The 15,964-nt window shown below is 42.4% G+C and overlaps 1 protein-coding gene across 1 annotated transcript; it reads right to left on the bottom strand.

The window, feature by feature from the left end:
- Positions 1-9: 9 nt before the first annotated feature.
- Positions 10-11,075, bottom strand: LOC121532068 (protein RIC-3-like). The gene is made up of 6 exons (XM_041837737.1): positions 10,820-11,075; positions 9,609-9,832; positions 9,122-9,203; positions 8,814-8,907; positions 1,514-1,644; positions 10-1,244 (listed from the first exon to the last, which is right to left on the bottom strand). The coding sequence occupies exons 1-6, from the start codon at positions 10,932-10,934 to the stop codon at positions 613-615; spliced, it is 1,278 nt and encodes a 425-aa protein (XP_041693671.1). The 5' UTR covers positions 10,935-11,075; the 3' UTR covers positions 10-612.
- Positions 11,076-15,964: the final 4,889 nt, after the last annotated feature.

Below are 15,964 nucleotides of genomic sequence, written 5' to 3' on the forward strand. Positions count from 1 at the left end.
GAGACAAGGTTGTTGTCAAACCAGTGTTTTATTTGTGAGATTCCACAGCAGTTTTGTAACACTTACATACAGGTGTGTATATAGTGAATAAATAGTGTATAAAAGTGAATGCTTTTTCAATAACTTGTTGCATTATAGCCATGAAATAAGATCAATCCCATTTATTCTAATTACGGTTTATTGCACTAAGAGGACAAAAAGCATCCTCTCAAGCCCAGATGTGAATAAAGACAGTGTGACAGTAGGAGCACAGTGCAATCCAAATCATTCAGTTTACTGTAATGCACATTGTGCCAAAGCTATTATGCGACAGTGGACATCTGAACCAGGCACTGGTACAATACTGTGGGTATGACTTCTGCTTCAGACTGTCACTTAGCAAGAGAGGAAGGGATACTATCTTTCTTGGGTGGAGCTTTTTGCTCCTCTACTCTTTTACAGACTGGATAACTGCCAACCTTCATGCTACGGCCCATCCTGTTTGGAAGCGTTGGAGGCTAGGAAGAAATGTTGCTAGACAGGCATAGCCAGACACAAGTTTGTAGGGCGCACTCCTCTTTCCGAAGTATGGGAAGGAATTTAAGGAAGTCAATTAATTTTGTTTCCTTTTGGTCATTTCTTCTGCTTCTTGTTCCTTTTCCTTCTAACGCGAAAACGGCTAGTTGACATCTCCGTTGACAGGTTAACACTGTCCTTTTCCTCTCGCTCCAACACGGACATCTTCAGTGTAAACTCAAGCTCCTCCTCTGCACCGCCCCTGTCTTTATCAGCCACACCTAGCTTGTCAATGGCCCCACCCTCCTCACTGTACATTCCTTCTTTCTCCACCTCAGTCCCACCCACATCACACTTAGCCCCACCTTCCTCATTCCCAGTGGCCAAATTAGCACCTCCCTCATCATCAGTATTCAAATCAGCCCCTGCCTCAGCTACACCTACATCATCCTCAGCCGCACCCTCCTTCTGGTCAGCCCTGCCCTCTTCCTGGTCAACCCCACTCTCCTCCTCATTTGCCACACCCTCTTCCTGGTCAGACCCACCCTTATCCTGGTCAGCCCAGCGTTCCTGGTCAGCCCTACCCGCCTCCTGGTAAGCCCCACCCTTCTCCTGGTAAGCCCCACTCTCCTTCTGGTCAGCCCCACACTCGTCGGTCCTCTCTGGCTGCTCCTCGGTGCTGGTCGCCTGGGTATTGTCGTATCCACAGAAGGGCTCTTCCCAGCATGGATGGGGATCCTCAGGGAAACCTAATTCAACAATGGATACATAAACAGTATATTATTATGTTTCCATACAGCCCTCAGAGGCACTAAACCCTACTGTATGTTACACCAGAACCTTGTATATCTCCATATTGTTGAATGGGGATAACATATATGTCTTGAATGATGTCATAAAAGAGACTTTTAAGACCATTTTAAAGAAGCACAATTGAAGTGTTGTTTAGAAAGAATTCCCATATTGGTATGGTGGGGTACAGGAAAAAGGCACAGAAAGGGGTTAAATCCCAGTGTACCTTCATAGTGTTGGGCCCCCATCTCTGCGGGAGCGACCCCCTCCACCAGGCGGCCCTCCTGCATCACCCGCGTGATCTCTCTCAGCTGGAGAAGCAGTCTCTCCTCCTGGTCGGCACTCACCCCTGTCACCCTGCAGAGAGAGCAGCACACACCATAGGTCAGTATGCTTAGGGTAGCGATTCCCAAACTAGGGGTCGTGCCTGATGAAAATGGGGTCATGGGAGAATTTCCAAAATCTTAAGAGAAAAACAGACCACCAAAAAATATATATATGTATATAATTTATATACACTGCTCAAAAAAATAAAGGGAACACTAAAATAACACATCCTAGATCTGAATGAATGAAATAAATCACACAAATTATCAATGGAAATCAAATGTATCAACCCATGGAGATCTGGATTTGGAGTCACCCTCAAAATTAAAGTGGAAAACCACACTACAGGCTGATCCAACTTTGATGTAATGTCCTTAAAACAAGTCAAAATGAGGCTCAGTAGTGTGTGTGGCCTCCACGTGCCTGTATGACCACCCTACAACGCCTGGGCATGCTCCTGATGAGGTGGCGGATGGTCTCCTGAGGGATCTCCTCCCAGACCTGGACTAAAGCATCCGCCAACTCCTGGACATTCTGTGGTGCAACGTGGCGTTGGTGGATGGAGCGAGACATGATGTCCCAGATGTGCTCAATTGGATTCAGGTCTGGGAAACGGGCGGGCCAGTCCATAGCATCAATGCCTTCCTCTTGCAGGAACTGCTGACACACTCCAGCCACATGAGGTCTAGCATTGTCTTGCATTAGGAGGAACCCAGGGCCAACCGCACCAGCATATGGTCTCACAAGGGGTCTGAGGATCTCATCTCGGTACCTAATGGCAGTCAGGCTACCTCTGGTGAGCACATGGAGGGCTGTGCGGCCCCCCAAAGAAATGCCACCCCACACCATGACTAACCCACCGCCAATGCTCTGGACACTACGTTGACAGACACAGCAAACCTTCTTGCCACAGCTCGCATTGATGTGTCATCCTGGATGAGCTGCACTACCTGAGCCACTTGTGTGGGTTGTAGACTCCGTCTCATGCTACCACTAGAGTGAAAGCACCGCCAGAATTCAAAAGTGACCAAAACATCAGCCAGGAAGCATAGGAACTGAGAAGTGGTCTGTGGTCACCACCTGCAAAACCAGTCCTTTATTGGGGGTGTCTTGCTAATTGCCTATAATTTCCACCTGTTGTCTATTCCATTTGCACAACAGCATGTGAAATGTATTGTCAATCAGTGTTGCTTCCTGAGTGGACAGTTTGATTTCATAGAAGTGTGATTGACTTGGAGTTACATTGTGTTGTTTAAGTGTTCCCTTTATTTTTTTGAGCAGTGTGTATATATATGTATATATACAGTGGGGGAAAAAAGTATTTAGTCAGCCACCAATTGTGCAAGTTCTCCCACTTAAAAAGATGAGAGAGGCCTGTAATTTTCATCATAGGTACACGTCAACTATGACAGACAAATTGAGGAAAAAAAATCCAGAAAATCACATTGTAGGATTTTTAATGAATTTACTTGCAAATTATGGTGGAAAATAAGTATTTGGTCATCTACAAACAAGCAAGATTTCTGGCTCTCACAGACCTGTAACTTCTTATTTAAGAGGCTCCTCTGTCCTCCACTCGTTACCTGTATTAATGGCACCTGTTTGAACTTGTTATCAGTATAAAAGACACCTGTCCACAACCTCAAACAGTCACACTCCAAACTCCACTATGGCCAAGACCAAAGAGCTGTCAAAGGACACCAGAAACAAAATTGTAGACCTGCACCAGGCTGGGAAGACTGAATCTGCAATAGGTAAGCAGCTTGGTTTGAAGAAATCAACTGTGGGAGCAATTATTAGGAAATGGAAGACATACAAGACCACTGATAATCTCCCCTCGATCTGGGGCTCCACGCAAGATCTCACCCCGTGGGGTCAAAATGATCACAAGAACAGTGAGCAAAAATCCCAGAACCACACGGGGGGACCTAGTGAATGACCTGCAGAGAGCTGGGACCAAAGTAACAAAGCCTACCATCAGTAACACACTACGCCGGCAGGGACTCAAATCCTGCAGTGCAAGACGTGTCCCCCTGCTTAAGCCAGTACATGTCCAGGCCCCGTCTGAAGTTTGCTAGAGTGCATTTGGATGATCCAGAAGAGGATTGGGAGAATGTCATATGGTCAGATGAAACCAAAAGATAACTTTTTTGGTAAAAACTCAACTCGTCGTGTTTGGAGGACAAAGAATGCCGAGTTGCATCCAAAGAACACTATACCTACTATGAAGCATGGGGGTGGAAACATCATGCTTTGGGGCTGTTTTTTCTGCAAAGGGACCAGGATGACTGATCCGTGTAAAGGAAAGAATGAATGGGGCCGTGTATCGTGAGATTTTGAGTGAAAACCTCCTTCCATCAGCAAGGGCATTGAAGATGAAACGTGGCTGGGTCTTTCAGCATGACAATGATCCCAAACACACCGCCGGGCAACGAAGGAGTGAGCCGTAAGAAGCATTTCAAGGTCCTGGAGTGGCTTAGCCAGTCTCCAGATCTCAATGCCATAGAAAATCTTTGGAGGGAGTTGAAAGTCCGTGTTGCCCAGCGACAGCCCCAAAACATCACTGCTCTAGAGGAGATCTGCATGGAGGAATGGGCCAAAATACCAGCAACAGTGTGTGAAAACCTTGTGAAGACTTACAGAAAACGTTTGACCTGTGTCATTGCCAACAAAGGGTATATAACAAAGTATTGAGAAACTTTTGTTATTGACCAAATACTTATTTTCCACCATAATTTGCAAATAAATTCATAAAAAATCCTACAATGTGAATTTCTGGATTTTTTTTTCTCATTTTGTCTGTCATAGTTGACGTGTACCTATGATGAAAATTACAGGCCTCTCATCTTTTTAAGTGGGAGAACTTGCACAATTGGTGGCTGACTAAATACTTTTTTCCCCCACTGTATATACATACACAGTGAGGGAAAAAACGTATTTGATACCCTGCTGATTTTGTACGTTTGCCCACTGACAAAGAAATGATCAGTCTATAATTTTAATGGTAGGTTTATTTGAACAGTGAGAGACAGAATAACAACAACAAAATCCACAAAAACGCATGTCAAAAATGTTATAAATTGATTTGCATTTTAATGAGGGAAATAAGTATTTGACACCCTCTCAATCAGAAAATTTCTGGCTCCCAGGTGTCTTTTATATGGGTAACGAGCTGAGATTAGGAGCACACTCTAAAAGGGAGTGCTCCTAATCTCAGCTTGTTACCTGTATAAAAGACACCTGTCCACAGAAGCAATCAATCAATCAGATTCCAAACTCTCCACCATGGCCAAGACCAAAGAGCTCTCCAAGGATGTCAGGGACAAGATTGTAGACCTACACAAGGCTTGAATGGGCTACAAGACCATCGCCAAGCAGCTTGGTGAGAAGGTGACAACAGTTGGTGCGATTATTCGCAAATGGAAGAAACACAAAATAACTGTCAATCTCCATCGGCCTGGGGCTCCATGCAAGATCTCACCTCGTGGAGTTGCAATGATCATGAGAAGAGTGAGGAATCAGCCCAGAACTACACAGGAGGATCTTGTCAATGATCTCAAGTCAGCTGGGACCATAGTCACCAAGAAAATAATTGGTAACACACTACGCCATGAAGGACTGAAATCCTGCAGCGCCCGCAAGGTCCCCCTGCTCAAGAAAGCACATATACAGGCCCGTCTGAAGTTTGCCAATGAACATTAAAATTATAGACTGATCATTTCTTTGTCAGTGGGCAAACGTACAAAATCAGCAGGGGATCAAATACTTTTTTCCCTCACTGTATATATATATATATATATATATATATATACAGGTAAAAGTCAGTAAATTAGAATATTTTGAAAAACTTGATTTATTTCAGTAATTGCATTCAAAAGGTGTAACTTGTACATTATATTTATTCATTGCACACAGACTGATGCATTCAAATGTTTATTTCATTTAATTTTGATGATTTGAAGTGGCAACAAATGAAAATCCAAAATTCCGTGTGTCACAAAAATTAGAATATTACTTAAGGCTAATACAAAATAGGGATTTTTTAGAAATGTTGGCCAACTGAAAAGTATGAAATGAAAAATATGAGCATGTACAATACTCAATACTTGGTTGGAGCTCCTTTTGCCTCAATTACTGCATTAATGCGGCGTGGCATGGAGTCGATGAGTTTCTGGCACTGCTCAGGTGTTATGAGAGCCCAGGTTGCTCTGATAGTGGCCTTCAACTCTTCTGCGTTGTTGGGTCTGGCATTCTGCATCTTCCTTTCACAATACCCCACAGATTTTCTATGGGGCTAAGGTCAGGGAGTTGGCTGGCCAATTTAGAACAGAAATACCATGGTCCGTAAACCAGGCACGGGTAGATTTTGCGCTGTGTGCAGGCGCCAAGTCCTGTTGGAACCTGAAATCTCCATCTCCATAGAGCAGGTCAGCAGCAGGAAGCATGAAGTGCTCTAAAACTTGCTGGTAGACGGCTGCGTTGACCCTGGATCTCAGGAAACAGAGTGGACCGACACCAGCAGATGACATGGCACCCCAAACCATCACTGATGGTGGAAACTTTACACTAGACTTCAGGCAACGTGGATCCTGTGCCTCTCCTGTCTTCCTCCAGACTCTGGGACCTCGATTTCCAAAGGAAATGCAAAATTTAGCTTTCGTCAGAAAACATGACTTTAGACCACTCAGCAGCAGTCCAGCTCTTTTTTTCCTTAGCCCAGGTGAGACGCTTTTCCCGCTGTTTCTTGGTCAACAGTGGCTTGACACGAGGTATGCGGCAGTTGAAACCCATGTCTTTCAAGCGTCTCTTGGTGGTGGATCTTGAAGCCCTGACTCCAGCAGCTGTCCACTCCTTGTGAATCTCCCCCACATTTTTGAATGGGTTTTTTTTCACAATCTTGACTAGGGCGCGGTGATCCCTATCGCTTGTACACTTTTTTCTGACCACAGTTTTTCCTTCCCTTTGCCTCTCTATTAATGTGTTTGGACACAGAGCTCTGAGAACAGCCAGCCCTCTTCTGCAATAACCTTTTGTGTCTTTCCCTCCTTGTGCAATGTGTCGATGGTCGCCTTTTGGACAGCTGTCAAATCTGAAGTCTTCCCCATGTTTGTGTAGGCTTCAGAACTGGACTGAGAGACCATTTAAAGCCCTTTGCAGGTGTTTTGAGTTAATCAGCTGATTAGTTTGTGGCACCAGGTGTCTTCAAAATGTAACCCTTACACAATATTCTAATTTTGTGACACACGGAATTTTGGATTTTCATTTGTTGCCACTTCAAATCATCAAAATTAAATGAAATAAACATTTGAATGCATCAGTCTGTGTGCAATGAATAAATATAATGTACAAGTTACACCTTTTGAATGCAATTACTGAAATAAATCAAGTTTTTCAAAATATTCTAATTTACTGACTTTTACCTGTATATATATATATATATATATATATATATATACACATTGGCCGGCAGAAAGGGTGTAAGGTGGGAAAAGAAAGCGACCCAGATTTTCTTTTTTTGTTACATGTTGAAGTCTGAAGTTTACATACACCTTAGCCAAATACATTTAAACTCAGTTTTTCACAATTCCTGACATTTAATCCTAGTAAAAATTCCCTGTCTTAGGTCAGTTAGGATCACCACTTTAAGAATGTGAAATGTCAGAATAATAGTAGAGAGAATTATTTATTTCAGCTTTTATTTCTTTCATCACATTCCCAGTGGGTCAGAAGTTTACATACACTCAATTAGTATTTGGTAGCATTGCCTTTAAATTGTTTAATTTGGGTCAAATGTTTCGGGTAGCCTTCCACAATAAGTTGAGTGAATTTTGGCCCATTCCTCCTGACAGAGCTGGTGTAACTGAGTCAGGTTTGTAGGCCTCCTTGCTCGCACACGCTTTTTCAGTTCTGCCCACACATTTTCTATAGGATTGAGGTCAGGGCTTTGTGATGGCCACTCCAATTCCTTGACTTTGTTGTCCTCAAGCCATTTCGCCACAAGTTTGGAAGTATGCTTGGGGTCATTGTCCATTTGGAAGACCCAATTGCGACCAAGCTTTAACTTCCTGACTGATGTCTTGAGATGTTGCTTCAATATATCCACATAATTTTCCTTCCTCATGATGCCATCTATTTTGTGAAGTGCACCAGTCCCTCCTGCAGCAAAGCACCCCCACAGCATGATGCTGCCAGCCCCATGCTTCACGGTTGGGATGGTGTTTTTCGGCTTGCAAGCAACTCCCTTTTTCCTCCAAACATAATGATGGTCATTATGGCCAAACAGTTCTATTTTTGTTTCATCAGACCAGAATATATTTCTCTAGAAAGTACGATCTTTGTCCCCATGTGCAGTTGCAAACCGTAGTCTGTCTTTTTTATGGCGGTTTTGGAGCAGTGGCTTCTTCCTTGCTGAGCGGCCTTTCAGGTTATGTCGATATAGGACTCCTTTTACTGTGGATATAGATATTTTTGTACCTGTTTCCTCCAGCATCTTCACAAGGTCCTTTGCTGTTGTTCTGGGATTGATTTTCACACCAAAGTATGTTCATCTCTAGGAGACAGAACGCGTCTCCTTCCTGAGCGGTATGACGGCTGCGTGGTCCCATGGTGTTTATGCTTGCATATTGTTTGTACAGATGAACGTGGTACCTTCAGGTGTTTGGAAATTGCTCCCAAGGATGACCCAGACTTGTGGAGGTCTTGGCTGATTTCTTTTGATTTTCCCATGATGTCAAGCAAAGAGGCACTGAGTTTGAAGGTAGGCCTTGAAATACATCTACAGGTACACCTCCAATTGACTCAAATTATGTCAATTAGCATATCAGAAGCTTCTAAAGCCATGACATTTTCTGGAATTTTCCAAGCTGTTTAAAGGCACAGTCAACTTAGTGTATGTAAACTTCTGACCCACTGGAATTGTGATACAGTGAATTATAAGTGAAATAATCTGTCTGTAAACAATTGTTGGAAAAATTACTTGTGTCATGCACAAAGTAGATGTCCTAACCAACTTGCCAAAACTATAGTTTGTTAACAAGAAATGTGTGGAGTGGTTGAAAAATGAGTTTGAATGACTCCAACCAAAGTGTATGTAAACTTCCGAATTCAACTGTGTGTTCTTTGGTATACAAAGAGAGACAGAAGGGAGAACAAATGAGAGAGGTTCAAGGAGCAAGACTTCGGCCAGGTAAACAACAAACCTTTCAGGACTGTAGCTGGCTTTGGACACAATCCTCTCCATCACCATCTCGGTCTCCCTCAGCTTATCCTGTAGCTGAGTCAGCTCAAAGTCCGCTAGGGAGAGGGAGAGCGAGAGCGAGAGGAGGAGAGAGGGTCGGTTAAGACTTTTCAGGTTGGCATTGTCTGAAGTGAAGCTAAGCTATTTGATTGTATGTTTTTGAGAGAAACTATTTAAATTACTGTTGCTGTTTCTTTGTATAGAATTATCAATCTGACTGATTCTTGAAGAGGAATGATTTAAGAATTGTGAGATTACAGTTTAACTCACTGATCTTTCTCTTCCGGTTCTCTGCTCTCACTGAGGGAAATCTGGGCTCAGTTGGTACAGCACTCTTCCCCTTTGAGGTTATCTTTGGAGAAGAGGAAAAAAAACATTATCTTCAACACAATAGGATTCAAGGATTTAAACCTTGTGTCTTTTGAACATACAACACACATCATATATAAATGGGCATCCGATTTGGACCGTTTCTGTGAGAATAGGATACAATGGACTGTGTGTGCATGCGTGTCTTCCTAGTATGTGCACGTTAGGGCTTGGCCAGAGTACTTGATTCAAGGTTTGTATCCGATAAATTTTTGCATGCAAACTTTTTGCCTTCAGCCCCGTTGCACATTTAAAACGCTAACATGCGAGTACTCATTTTCATGAGAGTACTGGAACACACATTCTTTCAAATGCTCATCCCTATTGTGTGTGTGTGTTTGTGTGTGTATGTATATATGTATCCTATGTCAACCCCACAACATCGCACCTTAAACAGGATGTAGAGGATGTAAAGTAGGATCCCAAAGCCGTAGATGGGGATGATCTGCCCTGCCAGATTGGACTTGCCCCCGGTCCCTACCCCTGTGCCCCCACCCCCCTTAGCCCTGGCGATAGCTTCGGTGTTGTGTGCCCTGGTGGACCCAGCAGCCCTCTGGCCCTGACTGTCCGGAGCCATCTGCCGGTGCACCATGGGAGGAAACCGTCCTGAACCTGCACAGCAAATGAGGTAGATGAACCCGATACTGTGATATACTGGAATTAACACAATGGATACACTGGACGACGGTGAGTTGGTAGCCCTGCTGTTGCTAATGCGGGGTGGACGGGTTTAGGGTAATTAAATATTGTGTGGATGAAGGGCGGTGGGTGGCGGGCGGGTTGAATAAAGAGACAATACCATAAAAAATCCATAAATGTATCATTCTTGTGCAATTTTTATCTATAGGCTACATTTAGGTTTTTCTTTCATTATTTTAGGCTATCTGGCATTGGTGCATACGCCTAAACTTTAGGGCTGAACTGTACATGAGCCAAATAGCCTACACGCCAATCGCCAAATGTTTCTATTTCCTTACAACTGGTCAAACTGATGTAATTTGGAAATGTTGCACAGAAAAACTTTTCCAGAGTTATTGCATTTTCTCCCCGGTCCCTAAACGTCTTTGCTCCGTGAAAGAAGATGACAGAGAACACTTTACCAATGTCAACTAGATTGAAGCGTTCATTCTATTGATTTATGACATTATTCTGTTGAGCAAGAGTTTATTTAGTCTTCTAGGGCAACATATAATTACAGAAGAGAAGCTGCATGTAGGCTATCTAATTATAGACAAGTTGACTAACAAATTCCCTACCAAAATGTTGGAAATTATAAGCAGAAACATGTCTAAATCAGGCAAAAAAAATCCTGCACCCAGTTAAAAATCGTTCCGCTGTCTTTGACTGTAGCCTGTAGCGCATGTTCTATATTTGCGGATGCGGTCGGGTGCGGGTGAACAAACAGCTGACCCACCACTCGTCCACGGTAATGATAGCGCCCTCTGTAGGGATGTAGCTGGTATTATTCAAAGATAAACCAGAAATAAACGACAATGTGCAGTAAAAATAAAATGTGTTAAATGCAAGGAAAGGTAAGCCTACGCACGAATCTATAATAGTTAGCTAGAATATTTATCATTTTTAGAGCGTAAACCTTACCCTCGGTCTGTGCACCCTTCTTTCCTCCGCCTAGCAGCATTTTCGGAAGCAGAAGAGCAACGCAGAGCACGAGACAAGACACGAGCGTAACCTTTTGAAATGTTGACATCGACATTGTTACAGCCGCACGGTTGCTTTTGTAGGGAAATGTCCAAAAAGGCAACTAAATTACACAAAAAAACTCAACACATAGGGTCAGGTGGATGCTGCGTCGGTGTCCTCAGCATCATTCATTTCTGTACACGTCCTTCCTTGTTCGCTGAAAAACGGAAGTGGATGCACCTTTGTAGTGGATGCACCTCTCCAGAAGATGGCGCCAGAGAACCTTTATTTCAACCAAATAGAAAGGCTGTGAATGCACTGCATCCCTTTTTTGTAAATATGGTAAAGTCGTTTTTTAAACTCTTTATGCCTGCTATAATAACTGTCTCTGTGTGATAATTAGATATTGGTAATAACTGGGAAAAGGGGTAATAACTGGGAAAAGGCCTATACAGGTTCATTGGAATTGTACCCGCTTTGAATTGGACAAGGCCCTGAAGCTCCCCTCATCTCATATCTGTCCCCCTATATTTTTCAGGCCAGCCACTCCCTTACTACATAGTCTGTAGATTAGCCCAGCATGCATTGCCCCATAACATTCAATATGATATAAATGTTATTACTTCTACCATGTAGATACAAATAAAGCACTATCTTTGAAGTTCAGAACTAAGCCTCCCTTTTCACACCACTGAGCCAAGACAATTTGAGCCAAGATGGGCTGTACTGGTTTAGCAGAGTTGGGACCAAGTCACTATTATTCGAGTAACAAGCAAGTCTTAAGCCACAAGGTTCAAGTCTCAATACGACTCCCAAGTAGAACTGGTCGAGTCAAGTCCAAGTTCTGCATTCTAAGAAAAAGTCCAGTAGAGTCACAAGTTTTTTCAAGTAAAGTCTCAAGTCAAGTAAAAAAAATCTACACATGCAATGACTTTTTCAACTACAAATCTGTGTCTACTTATTGACACAAATCTGTGTCTACTTATTGATACAAATCTGTGTCTACTTATTGATACAAATCTGTGTCTACTTATTGATACAAATCTGTGTCTACTTATGGAGGCTACCAGCCGTTTTCATTATTTTGTCTACAACATGATTGAGTCATAATTAATTTCAACAACTAATTCAAAATGCAAGCTTCATAAGTATATTATACATTTCAAGCAATTTTGACATAACAAAAGACCAGTAGGCCTATGCTAGTAATTGTTGCTTGATGTCCCATTGCTGGTGAGCTTGCAAAGTAAACAGTTAATATTCTTGATCAAACAATTTTTGGTGCTGCATATTTATTTATGGCAATCCTCTCCCCCTACAATTTGACATTTGTGCTGCCTCCCGATCCTGTTGCTAGCTCTACAGCAAATCAAAAATCTGTTAGATAGCTCAGTGGTCCTCAAACTTTTTGACCCGCGACCCCCAAAAAGTGTTTCAAAATTTGCGACCCCCTGTGCACGTACATGCACGCGCGCACAATCAGTGCGCAAATGTAGCCTGTCATTACAGCCATTAACGGTGATGCATTTTCAAAATACAGAAATAAACTGTTTTAGACCTGCATTTTGAGCTGAAAGTCATTCATGTTAGCAGCAGTGTTCGAGACGAAGACCGGAGCAAATCGGAGGGGGGACGAGACCGAGTCAAGACCTACACCGGGAGGGGGACAAGGGGTCCAAGACCGAGACCAGAAAAATTTGACTTCAATTCAAATCACCACCATAATAAGAGTTCAAAATGTCCAGTATTTCTGTGTTCATATTTCAGAACAACATAAGGATTCTGTAGACATTCAGAATAGTGAAAAAATGCATGCTGAGGGAAAATAGAGCCACCCTACAAATTATTACTAACCCAAACACAGTGGGGAACAATGGGCCTATACGCCTTCAGAGAAGGGCTAAGGATTTATAAAATAATAATTATAATAATATTATTTTCAATGATGTTCTGATTTAATCTCTTCAGTTTTTGTTGGAAAGCAAAGGGTTAAAACTGAAAAGAAAAAAAGATCCAATCAGGGTTATTTGTTAAAGTGGGTATACTCTAAGTTTGCCAAAAAGTTCCCAAACAGCCCACCCAGTGAAGGAAAGGTACCCTGTGTGAAAAATGCTATGTTTTCCTATAGATTCTTCAGATTTTCACTCTTAAAATCAGAAAAATAAATTAAAAATGTGATGGTCTATGTCCACAACAATGCTTAAACCACATCAATCTGATTGGGTGGGCCTGCCGGGCCTGGCTCCCCAGTGGGTGGGCCTGTGTCATCCATGTCTACTTCCCTGATGAAAACGGCACATGATGACAATTGCAACACAAATAGCCTACTAACCAACACCTCAGACTAAACTTTTTCAATACCTGGTTTGCATACCCATTGTTGCCTTAGTTAGCATTTACTGGTAGATATCATAAGTTGAAACGTCTTTCCTACCCTACCGGCTACCGATGTCATTCTTCTGTGACCTGCTCCATGCCAAAACCAGTTTAGAGCTGCCTGCAGATGATATTGTGTTGAAACAAGGCTATGAGTGCGGCGCGCATGTGAATATATTTCACATTTTAGTCATTTAGCAGACGCTCTTATCCAGAGCGACTTACAGTTAGTGAGTGCATACGTTTTCATACTGGCCCCCCGTGGGAAACGAACCCACAACCCTGGCGTTGCAAGCGCCATGCTCTACCAACTGAGCTACAGGGGACATGTTTTGCGATTGTGTAGGCTACTTTGTGCATGGTTTTTCTATTGTACTACATAATTGATAAGTTGTATACCTCCACTACACTACTTTGATACACATCAATAGGGATTAAGAAGTGAGTATATGCAATGCCCACTGAAAAGAAAGTGCATATACGGTTTATTTAAGTGATAATGCAGAGAAGCCAGTGTTTGGAGGATATATTGGCACGGGTGTTGTTAGGCCCGAGACAAAGTCGAGGTCCGGCAAACTGTGCCAATATATCCTCCAAACACCAGCTTCGAGGGCATTATCACTTTTATACAACAGGTTAACAACATATTCAAATAATGATTTACATATTTTCATAAAAAACATTATTTTTATTAATTTATTCATACTATCTCATCCTTCCACAAGATATAGTCCTGATACAAATCTAGGGTTGCTACGCAAGCCGGCTGGTCGTTCGTTCTATCGGTTCGGTTGCCAGAGACGCGACCCAGTCGTTCAGTCTTTTTGTTCTGTATCTATGGACCCTACCCAGTCGTTTGTTCTAAATGTTCCATTGCCATACTGGCTGGCAACGTTCTTATCCATTGCTTGCTAGCTAGCCAACTGCAGCTAACTTGCAATCACATCAAAAAAGTATAACAGAAAAGTGGCTGCATTTCCATTATTTTAAGCTGTTTTGTAGTGACATTTATTTGGATGCATCCATAACAATGAGCTAATGAGGTGCGATTTCACCTGGCATAGAAAATGTGCTCACTTGTCAGGACACTATTGTTCAGAGGAGCTAGCCAACAACACAGCTAGCACAATCACTTGAAACTGACGCTGGAAAGACTGAAAACTAGCTGCACTGCATGTCTGTCTCGTTCCGACACCCTCATTACTATGGGACAGCTGGAGATCGAATTTGAATATTGAAACAATGTTGCAAATGTCATAGAGACAGACAGCGAGGTTTATACAAATCTCCACTGTTGAAAACTAAATGTTAGTCAAAAAGAAATGTGAGATAATGTCTACACGCTTTTTATAGTGGAGATCAAGTTTATAAATTGCCTGGCTGGGCTGATGAGACAGTAGATTGCGCAGTCAGATGGAACAGAGTAAATAGGCATTTTAAAGTAATAGATGTAGCTGGTGGTAACTTGTGGAATAGACACCGGCTGGAATGCGGTTTTAACCAATCAGCATTCTTAAGCGTGACGCAACGCAGAGTGCCTGGATACTGCCCTTAGGCGTGGTATATTGGCCATATAACACAACCCCCCGAGGTGCCTTATTGCTATTATAAACTGGTTACCAATGTAATTAGAGCAGTAAAAATAAATGTGTTGTCATACCCGTGGTACCATGGCTGTCAGCCAATCAGCATTCAGGGCTCGAACCACCCAGTTTATAAACTTGTGTATAGCCTCCACTACACCACTGGCCCTTTGTGTTTTACAAAAAGTGCACTCTCCTACATGAGTGCGCTGGTATTATCGTTGCTGTCCTTTCAGAATCACGAACCTGTCACACACTGAAGGCCTATAAGTTCGCCATTGCGCAAACATGTCTATAATAGATAAGGCTGTTAAGATATTCATGTTTCAAGAAAGGAGTGTATATATTTGGTCTGGCGAAGCGGTTTTATGCGCTGACTGAATGGAAGCTGATATCTATGAGTTTTTTTACTCTGCTGGTCTCGGGAAGAAATTATGAGTCCTCACTGTCCGAGGAGTACAAATGTATCCGACACCGAGACAAGACTGAGACACTCAATATGTGGTCTCAAGACCGGACTCTCGAATACTACAACACTGGTTAGCATTCAATATCAACTAGATTCTCTGGAGTCCAGAGCAGGCAGGATTAGATGGAAAGCATGGTCTGTCTGTAGCCTTTTTCTTCCTCACAAATATCTTAATTATTTCGCCAGAATATGTTACATCGTCATCCCATAAGTATTAACGGCAGTGCGATGTTACAGCTATCTTTAGACATATAGCCAGTACCCACCACTGAGGTATATAATTAACCCACCCAAACTAGGCATATCTGAACTATGAAAATGATCAATGAGATCACCAGGTAGCCTATTGTTCTGGGAAATATGTGTCCTCGGCAGATTGCTAAACTGTATTTTATTTGGATAATATGAACATAGGAAACTCTGTTTTTGCCAGGCAAAAATTGAGACAATTAAGCAAGCACTTTGGATACAGTGAGGGAAAAAAGTATTTGATCCCCTGCTGATTTTGTACGTTTGCCCACTGACAAAGACATGATCAGTCTATCATTTTAATGGTAGGTTTATTTGAACAGTGAGAGACAGAACAACAAAAAAATCCAGAAAAACGCATGTAAAAAATGTTATCAATTGATTTGCATTTTAATGAGGGAAATAAGTATTTGACCCCTCTGCAAA

This window comes from Coregonus clupeaformis, chromosome 19 (assembly GCF_020615455.1).
Source record: "Coregonus clupeaformis isolate EN_2021a chromosome 19, ASM2061545v1, whole genome shotgun sequence".
NCBI lineage: Eukaryota > Metazoa > Chordata > Actinopteri > Salmoniformes > Salmonidae > Coregonus > Coregonus clupeaformis.